At 38.6% G+C, this 23,252-nt stretch overlaps 1 protein-coding gene across 2 annotated transcripts in view; it reads right to left on the reverse strand.

Annotated features, from left to right (window-relative positions):
* Positions 1-15,698, reverse strand: part of zmp:0000000660 (arf-GAP with Rho-GAP domain, ANK repeat and PH domain-containing protein 2) — a 115,714-nt gene extending 100,016 nt beyond the window's left edge. For both annotated transcript variants that reach the window (XM_036596401.1, XM_036596400.1), the window contains exons 1-6: positions 15,466-15,698; positions 8,043-8,935; positions 6,519-6,595; positions 4,509-4,591; positions 4,003-4,067; positions 3,234-3,677 (exon numbers count right to left, since the gene is read on the reverse strand). In XM_036596401.1, the coding sequence (XP_036452294.1) occupies positions 3,234-3,677; positions 4,003-4,067; positions 4,509-4,591; positions 6,519-6,595; positions 8,043-8,842 (1,469 nt within the window). In that variant the 5' untranslated portion in view covers positions 8,843-8,935; positions 15,466-15,698. The remainder of the gene's footprint in view (positions 1-3,233; positions 3,678-4,002; positions 4,068-4,508; positions 4,592-6,518; positions 6,596-8,042; positions 8,936-15,465) is intronic.
* Positions 15,699-23,252: the final 7,554 nt, after the last annotated feature.

Genomic DNA, 23,252 nt, shown 5'->3' on the forward strand with positions numbered 1-23,252 from the left:
TGCAGACGTGTGCTCTCTGTAGAGGATGTGTTCACTTATTTTTACTTAGAAAATCAACAAAACATGTAATTTGACCAGGAGCGCTCAAATGTTTGCATATGACTATAACAAGGATTATATTTATGAGAACATCCTATTCAATAAAACTCCCCCTTAATGCCACAATGATATTAGTACATTAAGGTCATTCCATGCTAACCCACCCAGGGCCTTTCCAGAAATGTCATGATTTCCATTTATGTAAATAAATAAATATATTCTGTTTGATTCATGCAATATGTAAAAAAATATAGTTTTTTTTTTGTTTGTTTGTTTTGGGGTTTTTTTTAAAGCTTGCCCCATCCAGTTCTAAATTGCATCTTAAGTATTGAGTTTAACTGCTTAGAATGACTGAACTGAGATAAAATTTTATCTGGGTAAAAATACAACAATGTTTCATATTAATAAAAGTCCATAACAGGCTAATTTATTGGAGTTTGCTCTTTTTATGTGAAACTGCAGTATTTCATCTATGATATGTAATTGTTCAGTCAGATTTTCTTCTTTTTTATTTTTATTCTTCAAAACTTTTCCTGATTAAGAAAAGCTATGTCTGATCAGAATATACAGTTTAGAATTAGATGGGGAAGACTCAAATAAATAAATATATAAATGAACAAACAAATAAATATATGAATGAATGTAGCACAGCTTTGAAATTCTGCATTGTTGCATGAATTAAACTGTCTATTTTCATGAAAATTCATGACGTGACCGGACAGGCCCGAGATGAGCGGGTAGTGGAATGACTCACTATGCAGGATTTCCTCCAGTATCATTTTAAGAGAAGAAACCAAAACAAAACAAAAAAAAAAACAGTTAAAACAGGCTATGTTAGGCTTGTAAGACATTCTTTTAGAATAGACTGCAGTAATCAGGAACATCTGTGATCTTGTGATAAATGGTGAAAATATTATGATATTGTATTGTGGAATATCAAGAGCAAAAGCATGATAAGGAGGAGCATGCTGGGAAATGCTATTAGTTTTATATCCTCTAATAATAGCTAAGGAAACTGTAACTAAAATGTCACCTGTACATGATAATTACCAGACCTACAACCCCTATCTCGTTATCATTTACAATCGCTCACTTCCTGGCATGACAGTGCATCACTAACCATGTATGTTTCAGGCTGGGTGTGAACAAACCTTGGGCAGTAATTCTATTCTAAGGAAGATAAAATATAGAAACCACCACAAAACACGTGCAATCTTTAGATGGGTTCCAATGAATACAAAGTGTACATAAGCAGCTTATAACCAGTTTCACTCACTCGTTTGATACCCACTGTTCTGCACAACCACTTGCTAATTTAATTCTTTCTCAGAAATCAGATCCATAATGAAAGTGTGCTAGTTTTAGGACTAACTTTAGAGCGTGTCTGTTTAGAACTGGGGTGCAACTTCAGTTCTGGAGGCACAGTTTGGTAATTTGCCTGCTAAAACACACCTGAATACACTCATCTCTTAATTGCCAGGTTTAGGGCTGTGTTTGAGTAGGGACACTACCAAACTGTGCAGGATACAAGCCCTCCAGGACTGAAGTTGTGCACCCCTGGTCTAGAGTGTGCACTGATTCATTGTGACCAAAATACTATTAAGATTCAACTGATTATCAACCACACGTTGATTGTGATGCTTTCAGTAAACACTTTCATAATTTCATAATATAATTTCATAATATAACATTTTTTCTTTTGGTCATATTTAGTGAACGTTTCATGACGAACAGACCGATGGCAAAGGTTCAAAATCAGTAAAGTTTAAAACAGTATGGCCCCACCCATTCACAATGAATTTCTAGTGAGAAGAAATGCCACTCAGTAGTATTTTCCAGGTTTGTCTGGCGCAAGTCCAAAATGAATGAGCTCTTGTGGAGCTTTTGTGTAAATCAGTGGTTTGTACATGCTTAACCATTTTTATACTGAAAAATGCAGTCATTTTCTCAACATAGACCAACATAAAATATATATAACACTGTTGGCCTATTTTTGAGTGCTTTTGAACTCCAGTTATAGGACTTTCTATCTGTGTCTTATGTACATTCACAACTTTAGTGGGTGCAAATTGTTTCACTCAGTCAATAAGCTGATCAGCTCACCAACCAATCAGCACTCAGTAGTAGTAATGCTAGCATGCATCTGCCCAAAATCTTTTTGCTGTAGAAAGAGATTTTGTGAGCTAGTTTAAAGCTAGATAGATTTTTTAAAATGGAATATATCCTTCTACTCTCCAAAATTAAATGTTCCCTCATAAATGCCTAGAAATAAGTTACATTTTTTGTTTTTAGCTCCTTTCACCCCCATTCATAGCAGACTTGTTCACAGGTGCCCTCTATCGTTTTGCAGTCATGTTTTTGATATAATGGGAGAAACAGGAATTGGCTAGGCTCTGGGTATTTCAGCCTAAACAGTTTTCAAACACAGGCAAAACACAGGGCAGCCAACACAGGATATTTACATACAGTACTCTGTAAAAGTATTACGCACTGGAGAAAATGTGATTTATATTTCTAAATTGAACCTAACCTGTAAGTGTTTATGTGTTCAGAAAAAAACACTAACTTTGGAATAAATATAAATAACATTAATACAATAATTAGTTATTTTATATATCTCAGTGTGGTCGTGCAAACATTTCCACACGTCTCCTTGTGACAGTCCAGTATTAAATGTAGAATTAAATCTTCCAACACCCAGTTTGGCTAATCAGTACTTCAAGTTAAATCAAGCGTGTTGGGGATGGAATTTAACAGATTCATATCTCAAATCAAACTTTGTTCTATAAACTAGCTCAACATGTCAACAAAATAAGAAATTCTTGTTATGTTTAACTGTATTTGTTTATGTGCATCTATTAGTGTTTTTACTGGCAAAAAACACATCACCAAGAGCAATCATTTTAAACGATGTGCTTATGTGTCACAGACTTTTGCACAGCACTGTATATCAGTCTTCAAGTCACAGCAAAAAAAAACAAAAAGCTTGTTTAGTTCTAAGAAATAAACAAACGTGGACCTCAGTGTAGGGAAAGAAATAAACAGGAAAGACATAGATAGTTATGTGCTTCCTTTGCCTGTCAAGTTATCATGTCTAAGATACAAGGTTGTTATGACAGTAACAATACAAAATGGGATTTAAGTCATAAGGCAAAAGAGCAGAAAAGCACATATCAGCCAGGCTTATTCCTCACCCTTGAGGAGAGAGCTTGTCCAGCCAGCCCATTTTGACAGAACTTTTGGGGCCTCCATAGAAGCAGGCGTACGGTGAGATAGTTGTTTCACTGTGAGCAGGAAATGTGTGCTTCACTAGTCCAGAGAGAGCGTCCACTGGCTCACTGTAGATGGCCCTCACATCCACTGGTGGATGAACTCCAGCCAATGGTCTTGGATTCTGTGGAGGGGGCTTAGCAGGTGGTTGAGTCTGTGGGAGGGGCTTAAGGGGCGGTGGAGTTTGTGGGAGAAGCTTAGGAGACATAGCTGTATTTGAAGAACTTTCAATGGCCACGTCCTGACTCGGCAGGGATGGCTGAATCAGCGAATAATCATCATCGGGGACAGCAGTGTTGCCCCGACGAGAAAAGTCTGGCCTGTTCGCACTCTCCGTCACCTTCTGTTTCTGCCTGGTGTGATGCTTCCTGTATATTTTTAAAGGGGAGAGAGAGGAAGCTTGAGTGCGTATGTGTGTGTTTTTTTTTCCAATGAGGTTCATTAGAATGAGTGAGGTCAATGCAAAAAAACATAACATTATTAAATGAAGGTTAAATTAAATGAATGTCAAACAGAAAAAACTAGCATTCTATCCCATATATTTTAAATATATTATCACAGGACCTCTTAAACATGAGCGTCTGTCTAAAAATTCTCTTATCATCGACGTACATCTCAAGAGTAAAACTAAAGCAGCGGCGCAAATGTGGTTAACACATAAGAGCTGGGTGTAAAACGAGCTGTATGCACTACCTCGACTTCTTCTGTTTCAGCTTCTCCTTTGCTTCTTGTTTGAACACTTCTTTTGCTCCCATGTCCTTCAAGTAAAGAAATAAATGCATTAACCAGCATTGCTGTATCGTTTATGAATGCTTCGTGTACAAGTGTAAACAGAAATGACTGAAATGGTTCTGCAGCGACATTTATGGCCAACGTCAAAACATTACTGAAACTATGACATCAATTAAACTTAAGGAAGTGGGTATGAGTACAATGGAAAAACAGACAATGTAGCACTGAACTGAAAAATGATTTCACTGGCTGACTTAATGGGACAAGGGTTTATACATAATACCTGTGAAGATTTAAAAGTGAAAATCAATATTCAGCTACAGTCTAATAAAGAGGACCTAAAGCAAATATCCATGGTGTTGTCCATTCACTGAAGTTAAACTAAGGTAATGTAGTTCAAATTAAAGCAAATTTATTAAAGAAACTGGACTATCCATACAATGTTTAACTGTTATTTGCACACTTACTAGTTTGTCTTCTGCACTGTCTTTGTTGTAGAGGTAAAGCTCACCATAGGGAGTGATTGGGGTCAGTGTCCTTTGAAGAGGGGCTGAAATACACAAATAAACATGTATAAACAGATCACTAATAATCAGCATTAAAAAGTAAACCTGTGTTTACTTGTTTTTTCTCTTTCTCTCCATCAGCAATAGAAAGACATATAAATGATTTATAACAAAACGAATGGATTTATACGTGGGTGCAAATACAGCCAGAATGGAAAGAAAGATGCAGGAAGAGGGAAAGAGGACGACATGAAGAAAAAGAAGAAGGACACGGAGACGAAGAAGGAGAGGAGAACGTACAGAAAGCCTAGCAGAGAGGCTGCGGTTTGGGTGACTGGTTGTCAAGGTGACAAATGACCACCATATCTCCACAGTGATAGTAAGGGGCAGCAGAAATTCCAGACTGCTCCCCCTAGACGGACACGCTCATAGATACACAGCTAATAGACAGGACCCCACTGCTAGATAAGGGCAGACCAGAGGGGGTCTGATCTAGACTGCAGTATGTTATCTACGACAGACACTGTATCAGATCATTTAGCCCAGTGGCACAGGAGTCATTTTAGATCGGTGTCATCATTTATCATTATCTGCAGTTGACCTTCCAACTGCACACCACACTCTCACTTTACTTCTCACTTCTCCCTTCCATTTCTCTCTGCACTGTCCTCTGTATTATCCAATTATTTCATTATAAGGGTAATACGAAAACACATTTTCAGGTCTGATCCAATTTCGAAGGTCCAGATTTGACTTTTCAATATTTTATATGTTGAAATTTCTTGATTCGACAGAGCCTTAATTATACACTATACAGAAACTTAAGAAAAAAGAAAAGAAACAGCTAAGTGTGGTGTGGATGGTATACACTCAGATGGCAGTAAATGGTAGAAACAGAGCAAGAGTGTTCAATACTGACACACCGGCGATTTTTTTGGGCTTCAGCATTCGGTGGCTCCACTCTGTGAGTCTGTGAGGTCTACCACTTTGTGGCTGAACTGTTGTTGCTCCTCTACACTTCTATTTCACACTAATAGCATTTACACTTGTCCTGGGCTGATAAAGCAGACTGACTTGTGGCAAATGTGGTATCCTATGACAGTGCCACGATTAAAGTCACTGAGCTCTTCAGTACAACTTATTCTACTACAAATGTTTGAATATGGAGATTGCACAGCTATGTGCTTGATTTTATACACCTGTTAGCAATGAGGGTGGCTGAAACACCTGAATGCAATAATTAGGAGGGGTGTCCATGTACTTTTGGCCATATAGGGTATAAAATTATTATGTAATGGGTAAATGGATAAAATTTACTGTAATATTCATTTTACAATTTATAATTATTTATATACATTTTAAAATGATTAAACCAATTCTCAGTAAATACCATAATTCACATACTGCACTTCCTTTAACTAAGCCTCCATCCATTTGCACTTTCATCTTTGTTTCTTTCACTACATTCCTCCCATTTTCTCTCATTCCTCATCCTCCAGAGCTTAAGACGAAACAGGAGACTGTATCTGTATATTAAAAATATTAAGACACAGAAATACACCAGTCCACTTGCAGACAGCTTCAGTTCAAATTCCCAGTTGCCCCAGCCTCTATAGCAACTGTCTCACACAAACAATTTCAGAACGGTTCCTGCAGGAAATGGAAAAAACCTCTCCCTGTACGTTTATTCATGCATCCACATGGCCCAAAACACAGAGCCACAGAAGTGTTTCAAAGCCACGCACAACTTTATATAGTTTTCAGAGTTTGGCAAACTAGGCCTCTCCATGCATGAGGAGATGAGAAGCGGTTTCCGTAGAGACAGCAACAGAACTGGCCCCCTCTCTTCCTCCCATGACATATCGCAAACCATCTTTTCTTTCAGTGGGCTAAACAATGGCACAGCTGAATCATAAAAAGAAATATTTCTTAAATAAAAAGCAAATAAAGCAGAAATAAAGTTGAGCGTACCTTTCTGTCTTCCGGTTGGGCCGCTGGGGGCCTCAGCACCACTCTGCTGCTCAGTGCTGGTTTTCGCACACACACTCCTGTGGATTAGTAAGAGGACTGATATAGTTACTCACAAACACATACAGCAGGCATCAGTTTCTTAGTCCTCACTGGTTCACATCAGCAGAGTCATAAGCTAGAGGATAAACTAGTTGCTGGCTCTGAAGTAAGTATGAGGCTAAGATAATGATTAGATTCTTCAGAGAAATACACTCCAGGGAATAACAAATACCTTATACTAGTCTATTCTAATCACGGAATGCAATTCCTGTTTACGCAACCAAAGGTAATGTCTACGCGCACTATGAAGGTGAAAATCAGCAGTAGTGTATTATGCATGAGGATAAGATAATCTTTACTGATCTTCAAAGGGAAATTCAATTTTCCAGTGTAGCAGTGTGCATAATACGACACACAAGTGCAGAATAAAACGTACATACAACCTCAAGAAGACATTAAAGAACATTCATAAGTGGAAACACAAATATGAGTATATTAGTGAATCATCCAATATTTATAAAGCATGCATAACCTCAAACTCATCTTAGTCTGGCAGGCAACAGGCTTTTTAATTATTAATTGATATTGTTCCTTCATGCCCTATAATCTACTGGTTTTTGTAACATTGCCTTTGGAATGTTTATAGTGGTCTGCTGTAAATATTTTTCAGGCTTTTTCAGACATAATCAGAGTGAATCTATATTGAACCTACATTGCTAAAGTTCATACACTATCAACTTTTAATTAAAGCTATAGTAACTAAGTAGGATAACGTAGTGACTGATAGTGAATGCCATACCTCAGCAAATGCTAAAGTTTCAGCCTCCTACCTTTCAAGGACACAATATTAACGAAATGTGTTAACTTAACATATACATTTTGGCTTGCATCAGCTGTTTTTATTTAAAAAATGAAATCAGTTATCTAGTAAAAAAACAATTACACACAATTTTCCACTTTCCCATATGCAGTTAATCATCTAAGACATGTTTTATGTCCAAATTGTGCTCTTTTAATTTACTGCTAGAGCTATGAGGCTAAAGCGGCTAACAAATATTACGGGTCAATGGTCACCCTAATGTTTTCCGTAAATACACTGCATACAGGGCTTCATTAAGGTCACTTACCAATGCAGTTCAGCCAACTGTATGACTTACAGTGAAGAAGATTTGGGCATGTGTTTACGTAAAAACATTGGGTGACTGTTGACTTCTGGCGCCAATTTCAGAGTAAAGAAGGAAAATCTGGACACCAAACATGTCTTGGTTAGATACATCTGAAGTAAGTACAAGATTGTGCAAATTAGATTTTTTTTTCACAAACAATTCCTTAAACTGAATGTTAGCTTTTTTTTTTATAAAAATATAATTTAACAAAAATGAATTAATTATTTTTCGACCAGATTCCATAGGCCTGATACTCATGTCACAGGCATTAAAATATAGTATATTTACAGAGGCGGAATGCTTAGTGCTTTTGACCTACCAGTCATGTGACGGTATGACGGTGCGTTCTGGGATTTCTGGCACAGGCCGGTGTCGTAACCTGTAGGAGTGAGTTTTTCTGGGGCCAATATTTTTAACAGTGTAAGAGCTCTCATATATATCGTTATCCACCATCTCTCCCTGAAATGCTTTGAGGGCTTCTTCTGAGGGGAAGTCTCCTTTCACATCTGGAATATGCCCTGTTGTGGAAAAAGCAGGCTCCTCTGAGTTCTCCCAATCAGAAGGTACAGAGTGGGAGGAAAGTGACAGTGATTCGGTGCTGCTGTGCAAAGAGGTAGAGCTGGAGCCTGAGGAAGCCACTTTTGGTAGTCTCCTTGGAAGTGTGTGGGGGACACCTGTAGAAAACTGTGTGATTGGTCCACCTGAGTCATCATTAGTCACTGTCTCTTCACAAGTCCTTGCAGGAAGACTCCGCGTTCCGGACAGGATTTTGTTTTCTGCAGTGCTGCTTTTCTGTGAACCTTCGCATCTCACTACTCTCTTGCCATCCTTAAGGAAAATATTTCTAGGTAAAGGGACAGGTTTCTTCCTCCCCTCAGATCCTTCCCCACCCATGAAAACCTCCAGGCTGCGGAGTATTCTCCGCCGATGGCCTGTGGGGAAGTGCCCCATGTCCAGGAGCTTCTCCTCGGTCAGACCCCTGCAGTCTCCCAGGGTGCAGTACCCCGCCTGGGTAAAGCTGGAGGCATACTGAGGCAAGTGGAGACTGGAGAGCCACACAGAGATCTCTTCAGTGGGGTCCAAGTGGAAGGAGAGGGGGATGCCATCCAAGCAGGTCATGGCACTAAGAGCATGAGAGGAAGGGTTAGCATTGAATGAAGACCCGCAGAGTCGGTGCCATGAGTAGGAGGCCAGATCACAATGCAGAATTTTCTGCAGGAGAAAAAAAGAAGGAACCTTTTAGAGAAAGTTAATAAACAGAAAAAATGACAAATAATTAGTGTGAAACACTTTCTTCCACTAACAAATGTCAGAGTGGAACCAAACTAGTTCTTTTGAGGCAAGTATGTGGTGGTATAGGCATGCAGTTTGCACAATGACAACCTATTGTCAACACAGGTGTCATCATCTAGAGATAGTAAACCTTACATTAACAGTCTCCAAACTGTATAAATTTACTGATACCCTTATGTAACATTTCTTTTACTGTGATGTATTTCTCTTTTGCTATCTGCTTCATATTAACACAGAAATTTATTTTTACTTCATTTAACAGTTAAGCAGCTAAACAGTCTCTCACTATTATATAAACATGCAAACAAGATCAAACCTTGTATACACAACAAAAGATTGTACATATTAATCTGTATACCCACACTCCCATCCCACCACCCACAGTCTTATTAGATGACTTTCTAGACCAGTAAGTCTTGACAGAATTAGTGACTATAACTGGCAAATTTTATTTTTCCTCTGAATTATTTTACTATCCTTATACGACTGCACACCTCCTAAACTAAGAGACAAAAAAAATTAATACAGATAAATCATCTGAATAAAACTCCCAATACTTGTTAGCTACATTACCCTCATTTCTCCAGTGCATGAAGAAACAAGCTTCAGAGACCAAACACATCTTGGCTTATTGACTACATTCAGGGAAATTTGAGTAAATTTCACTTTTAGCCAAACCATTAGTGCAAAACTGATTGTGAGCAGTTGGCTTGCTTTAAAGCAATGATAACCCACTTGTCGCAAATACCCTATTTTTCAACATGTGGCTTCATATCTCATTTTTCACATTATTTTCTAAAGCCTGTGTGAAAATATCATTTTTATGTTCAGAGTCTTATCATGTAGAATGGGAGGACCGATGAAATTGTGGACCCACACAAGAATCGCTCAACAGCAGTAGGCAACTAAATATGTCCTAATTGTTCACAAGCTAATAGAAATCAAGAAGCAATGAACCAAAAGTAAACCACAAATGTGCTCAGAAGCAAGGTATAATTCAGTTACACAAAAGCCACCGAATTCTAGCCCGCCAGCACCCTCCATCCTCCCTCCCCCAGTGTGAAAATGTTGCAAGGCCCCTGAAGCCAATGAGGATGGCAAAGGGGTCGGTCAATAACTAGGACACATGAATGCGTCCCTCTATCCGTGGTTAACCCAACCACTCTATAGTCACTCTGTGACAGCTCACAGCTCATACATGCTCACTACCAGCAGCTATTAAGCTATGCTTTGAAAGCCACAACGCTAGGAAACTTTTGGGGTTTTTGCTTATGTGCTGCTTCTGACGTCCAACAACGGTAAATCTGGCTTTCTGAGATGCAACCTGATAGATAATAACTGCATTATGAAAAATTATTTCAGTTGAACACAGAGTGAGCCTCAAAAAAAAAAAATCAACAAGATACACACATTAATAAAGCTGAATATCTCAAAGTATATTTCTTGAGGATTTGGAGCCTGAGAGCACCGGGCATGCACTGAGTTTTATCTTTTCTGTTATTTACAAATGTACTGCCCTGCTGTCTCTGCTTCTCAGTTTCCCCAAATCACTTCTTCTTTTGAGGTGTTAGCAGACAGGCTACTTTTAAACACAAGTGTTCTCCACATATTTAAGAAATAATGTATGGTGTTCAAGGGTTGTAGACAGTTATGGTTCAGAACTCAGTTAAAGTTTACAGCTGTTCAGTACACACACATACCTAGAGAAGAAGAATGATTGACAATAAACAGCTTGTGGCTTTGGCATAGCATTCTGTCCTTAACCTTCGTCTGATGACTGGCACGAAAAGAAGCCTTTAGGCTGCACCTCAACCAAGGCTGAGTTGGAACATAAACTGCAAACTGCAAGGCCTGGGGAGCAGATTAATATTTCCCTTCAATTGTTACATTGCAAATGGATGGTTTACAACACCAGCATGTAGCAAAATTGCCTCTGTGACATTTAGCCATCTCAGCAAAAGTCAACCGAACGCTATTTGCCATTTAGAACAATCAGACAGCTGACTGCGGAAACACTGAGATGGCTCCGTAAGCTGAAGACAACACACAATGGGCCAAATGTTCAAGCTAGTACAATGAACTCCAAGCATGTACACCAGGCATGAAATGGTTCCATTTAAATTCTCAACACACTGTTCCAGCTCCACTCTTGGAGGACCACCACACTGCACACTTCCCTTGTAGACCTGACTTAATTCACGAGGGGCTTAATGAGCCCATATCCTACATTTTTCTTTTTTTTTTCTCCCCGAGGTCCATTTATGACATTTGTATTGCTTTATGTCTCAGACATTAATTTTTATATGACTACTTTCCAATCATTTTAAAACCTTTTCGGTAAACGGGTTTTTAACTAACAATGCTGTTTACCTTACTGTACCTTTGTGGCCGATATACGTACATAAAAATACTGACCACATCGGTTCAGCCTATATGCCATACTGTCATTAGGGATGTACATGGTTAACTGATTAACTGCTAGTTGTTTGACAAATGCTATCATTTAAAAAAAAGCCTAATTTCATTTAATTTCCAACAAACAACAGTTCTTATTCAAACAGGACGTTTATCAAGTTGTGGAGTGCTTTTAAACTGTATGCATGAGAGCACTGAAGGCAACTGGTTCCACTAAATACAGCTACCAAAAAGATGAAGTGGAGTTGCAGACCGTAACTACAGTGATGCACCACATATAAGTAAACATCCACAAGTGATAAGACAAATGTGACGCAAACCAGTGTGCAAGATTATATAGAAGGACATGCCAAACTACTTTCAAGAGGTACTGAGATACACGGAGACAAAACTAGCCCTCATCATGGCAGTTATGTTCATTTTAACTTGGGCTAATAATACGTGGTAAACTTCCTGTAGCCCATCATTGTATGTCACTCATTTCATTACATTTTTAGTTTTGCATCACGGTTCACATAAGGAACATTCTTTTAATACACTGGGGCATTAACATCGAATTCAGCCAATGTTTGCACACATATGAGTGTATATATCAAGTGTTTTACAATGGTTTCAGAAGTGGCTCAGCTCGTCAGGTGTTAGATTTTAAAGTTTTATAACTGATATTCTTGTGGGTCGCATTCTTGATTTCAGACTCGTGATTAAACTAATTACACTAATTGGCTATCGGTCAAAACAGCCAAAATGTGTATTCTTTGTTGCATGGGTGGGTGACATGGCAAAAACATAATATTAACATTTATTCATTCATCTTCTAGGTCGCTTATCCTCCTGGGTCGCGGGAGGTGCTGGAGCCTATCACAGCGTTCATTGGGCGGAAGGCAGGACAGGTCGCCAGTCCATCACAGGGCATACACACAGTCATATACATTCACACCTCAAGGCAATTTAGCATATCCAGTTGGCCTGACTGCATGTCACTATGTGGGTTTCCTCCCACAGTCCAGACACAGGGAGAACATGCAAACTCCACACAAAAGGACCTTGGTCACCCTGGACCGGGGAGTCAAACACAGACTAATATTAATATTATTAGTATGTATAATATTAATATTTTAAGCAATTTTCATAATACACAAAACGTCACAATATTTATTTTTTTATGACATCTGACCAGTAGTGACACATCTAAATATACTAATCAAAAACTATGACAACAATTTTTATTCAACATTTCACATACTGTGCTACATAAAATCCAATTAAACAGGATTATGCTCTCTATGCAATGAAACGTGTTAGCGTTAAGTATTGACAATATGCAAGATATACTCAGAAAGCACATTGTAACATATTGTGATGTATTTATCACGATAATGATAAATATCGTCACATTGTCCAGCCCTTCTTAGCTGTCGTGTTCTTTCACATACAATTATTCAAACAGCCTTAGAAGCAGTCAAATAATGTTTCTGAGCTTGATACCTTTGAGCATTGTGAACTGTTACTCATTCAAATATGAATCAAAGTGTACCTTCTGAAGATAAACATTTTAAAATGCCTGATATGTAACCACCACTCCTCACAGCAAAATAAATCTTAATCTCTTCAGTTTTGTATACTTTGTGGGAAAATAATCACTAATGAAGTGATACATTTTTATGTATTGGTGGTGTTGAAGGTGGCTGAATGTCTACCACTTAAATCGCACCTCTTGATCCCGCAAACAATTTATCAAAGTTCTGGAAGAATCTATGATCACATTAAGTACAGTAGGTATTTACAGTATCTCAGAGTACATGCTCTGCTAACTTGTATACTATTCACTGCAGCTGTACCTATATAATAAACTGCCAGTAGAACTGAATAATTAATCTATCGTTGAGAATTCAAAAACACTACAACATGGCTGACACTCTGAATAGTGCAACATTTCTCTAATATGGAGGGATTTCGAACACAGCTCTAGAGTATGCTGACAGTCCTCTTATTCTTTAAAGTAAACAGCCTCTGATATTTTCCTCTCTGCTAGCATCCTTCGGCAAGCTCCAACACGCACTGGAGTGGTGCCCGCTCGGTCTGAGGCATGGAACATCCTCACAAAACACCGCACTTCAACACATCTCATCAAATCCACAATTCCTCAAGACTTCTCACACAGCACAACAACAACCCAGCTTCAAACATAAACAGACTATTTTGTCCTTGTTCTTGTATTTGGTCAGACCTGTCAAGTCTACCAGATCAAGTAAGCGGGCCCAGCAGTGGTGGATGAACTGAGGTATGAAGCTTGCTGGTTCAAAGCCAAGGACAGACTCGAACATGAAGTGTATTTCTGTTCCACCCTTCAACAAGTCGATTTAAGCCTTTGGTTCTATTAACATTAAAAGAAGCAAAAGTTTCTCACCTGAAATTTTCTAACCTTTAAGCAACTTGGCAGAGCAAATAATTAAAAAGAAATAACTATTTGTTGTTGGGCCTTGGAGTAAACAGCTTCTGTTCTTTTTGGGAGACTTGCTTTCAGTTTTTTTTTTTTGTTTGTTTGTTTGTTTGTTTTTTTAAAGAAATTTGCAGGGCTTTTTTGCCACATATCCAACGTTGAGTCTTAGGAGTTTACATTTTCTGCTTCTCACAAGCCAAGTAATCCCAAACATGTTCAGTGATGCTGAGGCCTGGACTCTGGCACCAGCAGCTTCTCTGATTTGCAAACTTTAGGCCTCATTCCCCAATATCCTCCTACGTTTTTACTTAGCTTGAGGAAGGTTCTAAGAAAAAGTCTACGTCAGATTCATGACAGGTTCTTAAACCATGTTCTTAATCTTTGTGCTCGAGTGTGTAGATTCTGTTCTTACTCAAGAACAAATCCCAACTAAAACACTGGTGAACGTCAGAATCTTTATGGGTTTTAAAAAGAAACTTTCTTATGAAGAACAGTTGGTGAATTAAGCCCTTTCTTCTTTTTGTCCATTTCCTTTTCTCAGTTACAACTTCTCGACAGCTACACGACATCTTCCCACAGTGGAAAGATGGACAGAAATACCTGTGGACTTTTTCTGATCTGAAAAAAGTGGAGCTTGATTTTCTCCTCTCTCTTAAAGATGAGAGTTCTGTTTATCTGATGGGGACAGCACTGGCGGGCTGCCAGGTCCTGCTCGGCTGTTAGGAATCACATTTTCTCTCTTTCGCTTAATCGTTTTTTTTTCTGTATTGTTTCTTCACTTTCCTTTGACTTTCCCCTTCAAGTGGATTATCTTGTACTACCTTGTACTTTCTGGTTCCGTTCCGTTTTGACTGGAAATGAAATAAAGGAAGTGGCTGACTTTTGCACAAGTGTGGTATTAAAGTAATAAATCTAAAACATTGGCATTGGTCCACAATTCCTATATCAGAGCATCCCTAAAAACAAGGTCCATGTATTGTAGCCCAGCATATGATTCCATATCAAACTGTAAGCAGCCCATGTCTATAGACAGAGCACACTGTATAGGATAGGCCTCGGTTACATTTACATTTTGAGTCATGCATACCTGACAACTTATTCCTCACAGCCACAGCCACTCCAAGAGCAAAGTCCAAGCACTGGCCACGCACTTCAGGCACCATGAGTTTCCTGGTGAGCTCCTCAACAACTTGCATATCAAATTCAACCCAAGGCTAAAACAGTGGATGCGGTCACAAACGATCAGTCAGTTCAATCATGGGCCGAGCAGAAAATCAACCGGCTGCTGTCCGTTTCTGTCCGAGAGTGACTGTGTCAGTGTTTGCAAGGGAAAAAACACGTTACCTACAGACAGACACTTTAGAAGACTTAACGGCCTGAAAGTGACACACTGCAGCTTTAGCGTGGACAGGTGAGCGAGCGGACTACTTCACAAGAGCCTGTGGCTACTTTTAGCAGAACACCCAGCACACCAAGGTGTTGCTTGTTCGTTATCACACTTGGAGCGGCCTTTACACACACCAACAGCAGCAACCTCAACTGAAACCGAGAGAGCAACTTTTGTTCAGACTTGTTGCTCGCATCGCTAACTTACCTCAGTCGAAGAAGGCCGTTTTCTGCGTTAGTTGCCGTGCTGCAGAGCTGTTGAGCTTGAGCTTCACCGCGTCCCTTCTCCACCCACCCGTTTCCACTTTTCAGTTCAGCCGCTCAGCGTGGTGCGAAGAGAGAGGAGCCCGCTGAGGACTTCGTTCCGCCTTCTGTGTCCTGTGGTCGCGTTTCTGGCCCACGCCTCTGAAATCCAGCCGCACCACCAACAACGCCCCTTCAACTCACCTGAGCCTGACCACAGGAGACCATGGAGACCATCCAGCCAAGCCAGTCAAACCGGACCAGCGCTCTGGAGTCTTTTTACATAGTAAAAAAGAAATAGCCACTAGATTTCTAGATTTGTGTGTAGGTTAGTAACGATATCTTTCAAGCTCACCAGGAGGTTTCTGACGGGCCTCTGGCATCGACAAGTCTGTCTACAGAAATCTCTCGCTCTCTGCAGGACGTGTTGAATCATGCTAAGCCTCCAGGCTACGCTTTTTTTCTACAGTTTATTTGTCCAGCAGCCAAGCCAGTCAGCCACACCAACACCGCAAATATGCTGAACTGAATTAACATGTGTTTATAACTGCCTCATAGTCCATTAAAATGCCTGAGACCACCATAAAAACGAGCAGTCTTGCAAGGACACGCCGTAAAATACTCAAAGTTACTTGTTTCCTCATTCAATCTTGCTCAAATTCCTCTCGCTCTGCAGTGTCGCGAGATGACCACGCGATGGCGCCACATCGTTAGTAATGTGTACTGTCGCGTTGGCCTTTAGAGGCGTATTGGGAGTTTTTTCCTCATAACTTTTAGTTAATTTAACAATATAGTGAGATTTTGGGGCAGCTGAAAAAGGTCGTCCGTTTCTCTGATTAACTAATAATAAAACATAAGACAAAGATTAAATAGATTTACAACCAACAGCACTTACAAAAAACCTGAAAAAAGACCAGAAAACTGAGATTAAAGGGTAATTTTACTAAGTGCTCGAAATCAGCGGAAAAATTCAGCATGATTAAATGGTTAAGCAAGGTCATTCAGAGTGATTTGATATGAGATGCTTCGTTCTAGAGAACCTCAGAGTCAGATTTGTTCACAGTGGTGGTGATGGGAACCAGACATCTGTAGAGTTTAAGGGCCCTAAAAGCTCCCTAACAGTAAATAATCACAAAAAATAGTTAAAAATCCATCACCTATGATGCTTTTTTAGTGGATAAGCGATATGATTTAACTGTAAAACATTTTTAAAACATATATCCATGCCATTCATGAAGGACATTGTAAGGCAAAATAGGACTTCCCACAAAAAACAGCTATTTAACCATCTTCAACATTACATAAAAAGACTCAGAAAAACACAAATGTTCATTCTGCATAATAAATAAAATGCATACATTTGCATTTGTACACATCACTATACCTGCTTCTTATCATCACCACTGTACAGAAATCTGAGTTGGTAGGTTTCTATAAGATTAACTATTTCACATCAGACCAATCTGCATGACTTTGTTTACATCTCAACGATTCAATTATACATAACTTGAAAAATTAAAGGAATTCCACATTAAACAATATTACGTTTATTTGCATTTTGAGCAAATCCTGAAGTAAGTTTATTTTTATTGTTTTGAAAAGCTACTGAATGAGCTGTTTTTATGAGCATTATTATATATCTTACCATAAAAGTTGTGCTTTTTGTGCAAGATTTGAAGATTTTTGTGATTTTTGTCATGGTGGATAAACACTAACATCACTATCACACACCGTGTGAAACATCTATTTGAATAGCAACAACATAATCCCACAAGTCAATAATAATATGAAACCTGAGGGGCCTGAGAACAGATAACATTTCTACATTTATTTATTTTATTTAGTTATTTGTTTGCATGGTATAAAAGCTATTAGTTCATCTAAAGTCATGTGCAGTGGATTGTATCTGAGCCACCTCAGACCTTGTGGTCTTAGGCCAACCAGGGACCCCAGCAGTCAGAGGCCTCTGGGCACTGGCACCAATGGCCTGGTCTGTAATATGTCCCCTTTTCTGATCATCTTTACTTTCCCTGATGTGCACAAACACATGCTGTTTATAAATCTTTTTCACTGTGAAGGATTTTTAACACAAAAGTGAAAGAAAGGCACAGCAACATTTAGCTATGACAATCAGTGAAGTCAGTGAAAGACAGCATATTAACTTCTGTTGGTTTTCTACAAACATGCTCAGTCAAATATGTTGGAGGCAGGGAAAAGACAGAATTGCGAAACATGAATTTAAGGAATCCAGACATCTCTAAAAGTGGCGCCCATCCAAACCTCCAAGTTATTTATTACTTTAAGGACTTGTGCTTTATTTAGGAGCTTGAGTCAGGTCCTCTAAACCGGGGGTGGCAAATTCAGGCCCTGGAATGCCACAGTGCTGCAGAATTTAGTACGTACCTAAATCAGCTCATCCTGGGCTTGGTAATTAGCCAGTGGATCGAGTCAAATGTGTTAAATCAGGGAAAGCACTAAACTCCACAGTGCAGTGTGGCCTGGAGCTTGGCATGATATCTAAACATGTTGTTCTTTCTCATGTTATGGTGACTAATGTTACAGTGTGCATGTTTTAACTAGTATAGTGCTTATTGGCCCTCACAGCCACAAGAACCATAGGGGCAAGCAAGCATTTAACCCAACCACTTTTCAAAGTACTTAGGCAATGCCTACCACTTTCTGATTGAGTTCAGGATGCTTACATCAAAAAGAAAATCTCCACCCTACCTAAACTGCACAGACCTCTAACCTATAGGCACGAACAGAGAGTCAAACTCTGCGGTAGAGCCCATCAAAATCTCCATTTCAGCTGGAAGGCCGGACATTTCACAAACATTAAAGCATTTGTATTCAGTAAGAGGAGCCGCAGCTCACTAACTGTTTTTACTGCAGTACATACAATCAAACATATTGGATCACAGTTTATTTTGCCACATATCAGTTTATATGAATATTTCTTAACTGAGGACTCTTTCTCACCTAACTCGTTTGGTGTAGACCTATCAAACCTTTTCTTTAATTTGGTCTGTTTTGACAGGTGTGAACACTCTACCTATACTCGGGTCCACAGTAAACAACTTAACCAGAGTGATGTTCTGATGTCTGATGTGCTGGTGGGAATGTTTATGATGGTGCGAATCAAATGAGTGAATTGAATACCAGAGTATGCTTAGTGCACATCGGTGATGTACTGTCTGCATAATCCAGCTGTTTAACATTTTACTCTTGACGGACGCTCATATTGTTCTTGTAGTGTGAGCTGCTGCTATAACGGCAGATGATAAAGTAAAAGCAAAGCATTTTTTGCACAAATTTTGCACATGGATTGCAGAAAGTATTGCATCAGTGACTTGATTGGTTACAATCAAATTGACAAACGAATCATAAAGGAGCAGAAATCAAGTAAGATTTATTTTGATTGCTTTGACTGTGATACTCATAGACATCTGTATTTTCATGCAAAGTAGGATTTGTTTTGGCTCAAATGTTGGCAGATGTGAGGTAAACAGATTACTTGTATCCCTGCAAAACTTCAATGTCAGACTTCAGACTTTAGCAAATGAACTAGGTGTGAAATCAACAGAAGCGCTGGGTCAAAACAGACACTGTTAATGAACAGGTTTATGGAGACTTGTTGTTAAAATGATATGAAAGGTAGTTTTAGTTACTCAGTCAGTGGCCTAGCTGTATTTTGTCACTCAGCCAGCTGCATTTTTTTTACGTTTTGCTCCACCACTTTTAGGTATATGGCACCACCTCTGCCCAAAAACCACAAAAACTTTGCCTTGTGGTACAAAGGCTCTCTAAACTGCACATCAGCAAAGTTAAAAGAGTAGACGTCTTGCTGATACAGTTTGCTCTGTGCATTTAAACAGTTTTTATGTCTCATCCTTTCTTTGACATCTTTAAAGCCAAAATGTACTTCAAATGTGATCTTTTCAGACTTGACATATACTTTTCTGCAAATGCACTTGTAAACACAGTAAACCAATTAGGGTTTTGTTCTTCAAAAGCTTCAGCATCATAATGCCAGGCAGGTTTCGCTCTGCCTCCTTTAGATTTATTTTGGAAAAAGACCCAGATATAATAAATGTACACAAGAGTCATGATATCAAATTATAGTCAAAATGGCACTTTTTAATTTAATTAAAAAATAACAGCCACATGCACTTCTGTGTGAGTGTGTATTAGTATGTTTGTTTTCCACAAGCATGCACAGACGTGCTCATTATCAGTAAAAGCTTTGTTATCACTCAGTTTATAGTCTAGAGTTGACACAGTGTAAATTGATACCTAGTGGGATAGTAAAATATGCTCCATGTCTGTAAACAATTTGCTGCAAAATGAGTATGAGGGCTTTCTCAGTGTCTATGAAATATTCACCAAACTGTTCTAAGCATATGGACCAGAGGCCATGCATTTCCCCTGTTAACAGTGGTTTAAGCGCTAACACACTCTGCCTACTGGGTTGCCAAAAAAAGAAATTGAGAAGCTGCAGCTTGCCTAGAATGCCACAGCCAGGGTTATAATAGCAAAACACTCAAGAGAAAACATATGACTCTAGTCTCTTTTAGGATAGATTTTAAAGTATGAAATAGAATAGCACCATCACATATCATGGATTGTCTGTCTCTGTTTGCCCCAAGTCACTATCTTCCAGCTCTACAGGTCTGCTGAATGTACCGAAAGATAACAAGAAAATCTGTGGTAAATCACCCTTTTGTTCATATATATATATATATATATATATATATATATATATATGTGTGTGTGTGTGTGTGTGTGTGTGTGTGTACACAAACACACACAGTGGATACCATTTTTGCCCAGCATCTTTCTTACTGTGGAATTGTGTACATTGATCTTAACTGAGGCAAGTAAGTTTTCTCTACTTGTGGATAATGACTTTCACTGTAGTTCGCTGGAGTCCCAGAACCTTAGCAATGGCTTCGGTTCACATTGTCAGATACGTTCTATTCAAATAATGTTTAAATTCAACAGGTCTGTTTGCTGTCTGCTGGCTAGTGAAATTGAACCCAAAAGTCGATTGAATATGGTTAACCGGGTACCTTAGTAGCTAATGGGCAATTCATTTTTCACATAGGCCCAGTTAAAGCTGAACAGCATTTTTCCTTCAATAAATAAAGAAATATGTTCACCTCATGAAATGTTTCATGAAATGTTTTGACATATGTGGACATATCAGTGTTTGATCTTCAGTTAAACAGGTTGTTTAGATAACCATAATGTAACAGAACCAAAAGCAAATTTGACTTTTATCATTTACTTAAAAAAATTAACTGAGATGTCATTTTTGTCTGTTGAAAAAGTAACTGCTACTGCCCCATTTGGCAAAAACATCTTTATGTAGGCGTCCCTATAACTGTCTACCAGTTTCTAAAGTCTACTGAAAGAATTTTTTGCCCATTCCTCCATGCAGAATTCTTTCAACTGTGTCATGTGAAAACTTTAACCTTGCCGCAATGTTTTTTTTTTAGACAGCAAAGGCTTCCTCCTGGTGCACCTCCCATGTAGGTCAAAGTTGTGCAGTCTTTTTCTAATGGTAGATACATGCACTTTTACATCAGCAGTGACAAAAAACTGTTCAGATCCTGTGATGAAATTTTGGGGTTCTTGGAGACTTCTTTTAGCATCTTACAGTCTACTCATGACTGGACATGTTGGCAGTTCTTTTAAACTTCTCTACTTGTAGATGATCTTACGGATAGTGGAAAGAGTAATTGCAAATATTTGGTTATCTGAAGGCTTCAGAGAGCACTTTTGATCTGTGCATGATGATACTCCAAACTCTGGTAACAAAGAGCAAACCAGACCAGATATTTTTAGGTTTAAATAAGACAAGTTCTTCCAAGATATTCTCTCATCATTAGTTCCTCTTTGGGTGCAGCTGATTTCAGTCTGACGTATTTGAAGAAGTGAAATATATATATATATGTAGGAATGTACTTAATTTTTCCACATAAGGAAATTGCATTTCTGTTTATTTGATGACAAGAATGTTAATTTTAGATGTCACTTGTTAAATTATATCTCCTTTATCTGTCCACTTTATTTAGACAAGGACCGGATATCTGTATGTCCATATATGCTGAAAAAATCTAAAGTTTTCAAGCGGTGTACTTACTTCTTCAAATAACCATATAAACAACTGTATGCAATAGAGTGGGCACTCTGGTCAATTTACATGTTTTGTTCATTTTGAAATGACATGTTTTGCTGGGTTTTGTTGATTTTCCTCTACAAAAAACATCTCTGCACATTTTAATTCACAATTACTGTTTATTTGCTAAATTTAACATATTGGGAAAAAAACTAAATATTGCACAAATATATGCAAAAGTTATGGCACATTTTGGAATGTATATTTATTTTTTCAGTATGTGAAAGCAAATGAATAGAAATTATGCACTAAAATTTGCAGCAAAATGCCATATTTAAGTTTGTTCCCTGTAGTAATAACAAATAATGATAAACCCTAAAAGACAAGACATATGTACACACACACAATATGGCCAAAAGTATGTAGATAGCTGACATCACACCTATGTGAGCTTGTTGGGTATTCTGTTCCAAAACCATGGCCATTAATATGGAGTTGGTCCCCCCTTTACGGGTATAACAGTATCTACTCTTCTGAGAAGCCTTTGCGAGTCCGTGGCCAATCAGTCAAAAGAACATTTGTGAGGTCAGGCACAGTGCCTGAGGCACTGATGTTGGACGAGAAGGCCTGGCTCACAATCGATAGTCCAGTTCATCCCAAAGGTGTGCAGCTGCTCAGCCATGGAAATCCATTTCATAAAGCTCCCGACGCAAAGTTCTTGTGCTGATGTTGCTTCCAGAGGCAGTTTGGAACTCTGTAGTGAGTATAGATATGTATTGCATTACATGTATAAAAGGTGTTGGCTTCTTATTATAACAGATTATAACAGACATTTGTGGTCATTTGTGGTCAGTTAAATGTAGCAGACAGACTTGGAGAGAGAAAGATTAAGCAAAGAAGAAACAAGCAGTGCTGTTCTCCTGTCTGTGGCCTACAAAGCTCTAAATTTAACACAATGTCGCTGCTGTAAAAATTTTGAATCTCTGAAATGGTAACTTCACAGGACAAGCAAAAACATTCTTAAATTTAATGAAGGCTAATATAAAGCAGTTTCATTCTAAGTGATATTGTACCATTTCTCTTCATTCATCACAAAATGTAATATATTTTTTTAACAAAGTAAAGCTGATGTTTGCCAGTTGTGTAAATAAAATTGAAAACCAAAATCAGTTGTGTGGATTTGATATGTCAACAACAATATATATCGTATTATATGCAGTAAATGGTTTTAGGGTGTTGTGTGTGTTTGTAGGTTTCTGCTGGTTTTTGATTATGATATTGGAAAAATACATGCAAATGTTGATTTTAGATCATGCTTGTGTGTGTATGTGTTTGTGTGTGTGTGAGCAAGCGAGAGAGAGAAAGAGAGATAAAAAAAAAGGAAATAAAAATGAACAGTAAAAAGTGGAATGCAATAACTGAAGAGGGCTAAAAAGGACCCTATTGTCCAGCCTATTAAAGCAGAGGCCATTCATATGCCAGCACATTACTCTTCTTTAGGGTCCTCAGTTGCTAAGGGCCCCCTTTGTCTTCAGGCACACCCTCTATTGCCATGGCCACTTCTTCTTTACTGCACCAGATTTGTAAATACTCCCAGGTTTGCACAAAGACAGAAGCTGCCACGTTAACTA

This window comes from Colossoma macropomum, unplaced genomic scaffold, assembly GCF_904425465.1.
Source record: "Colossoma macropomum unplaced genomic scaffold, Colossoma_macropomum, whole genome shotgun sequence".
Lineage (NCBI taxonomy): Eukaryota > Metazoa > Chordata > Actinopteri > Characiformes > Serrasalmidae > Colossoma > Colossoma macropomum.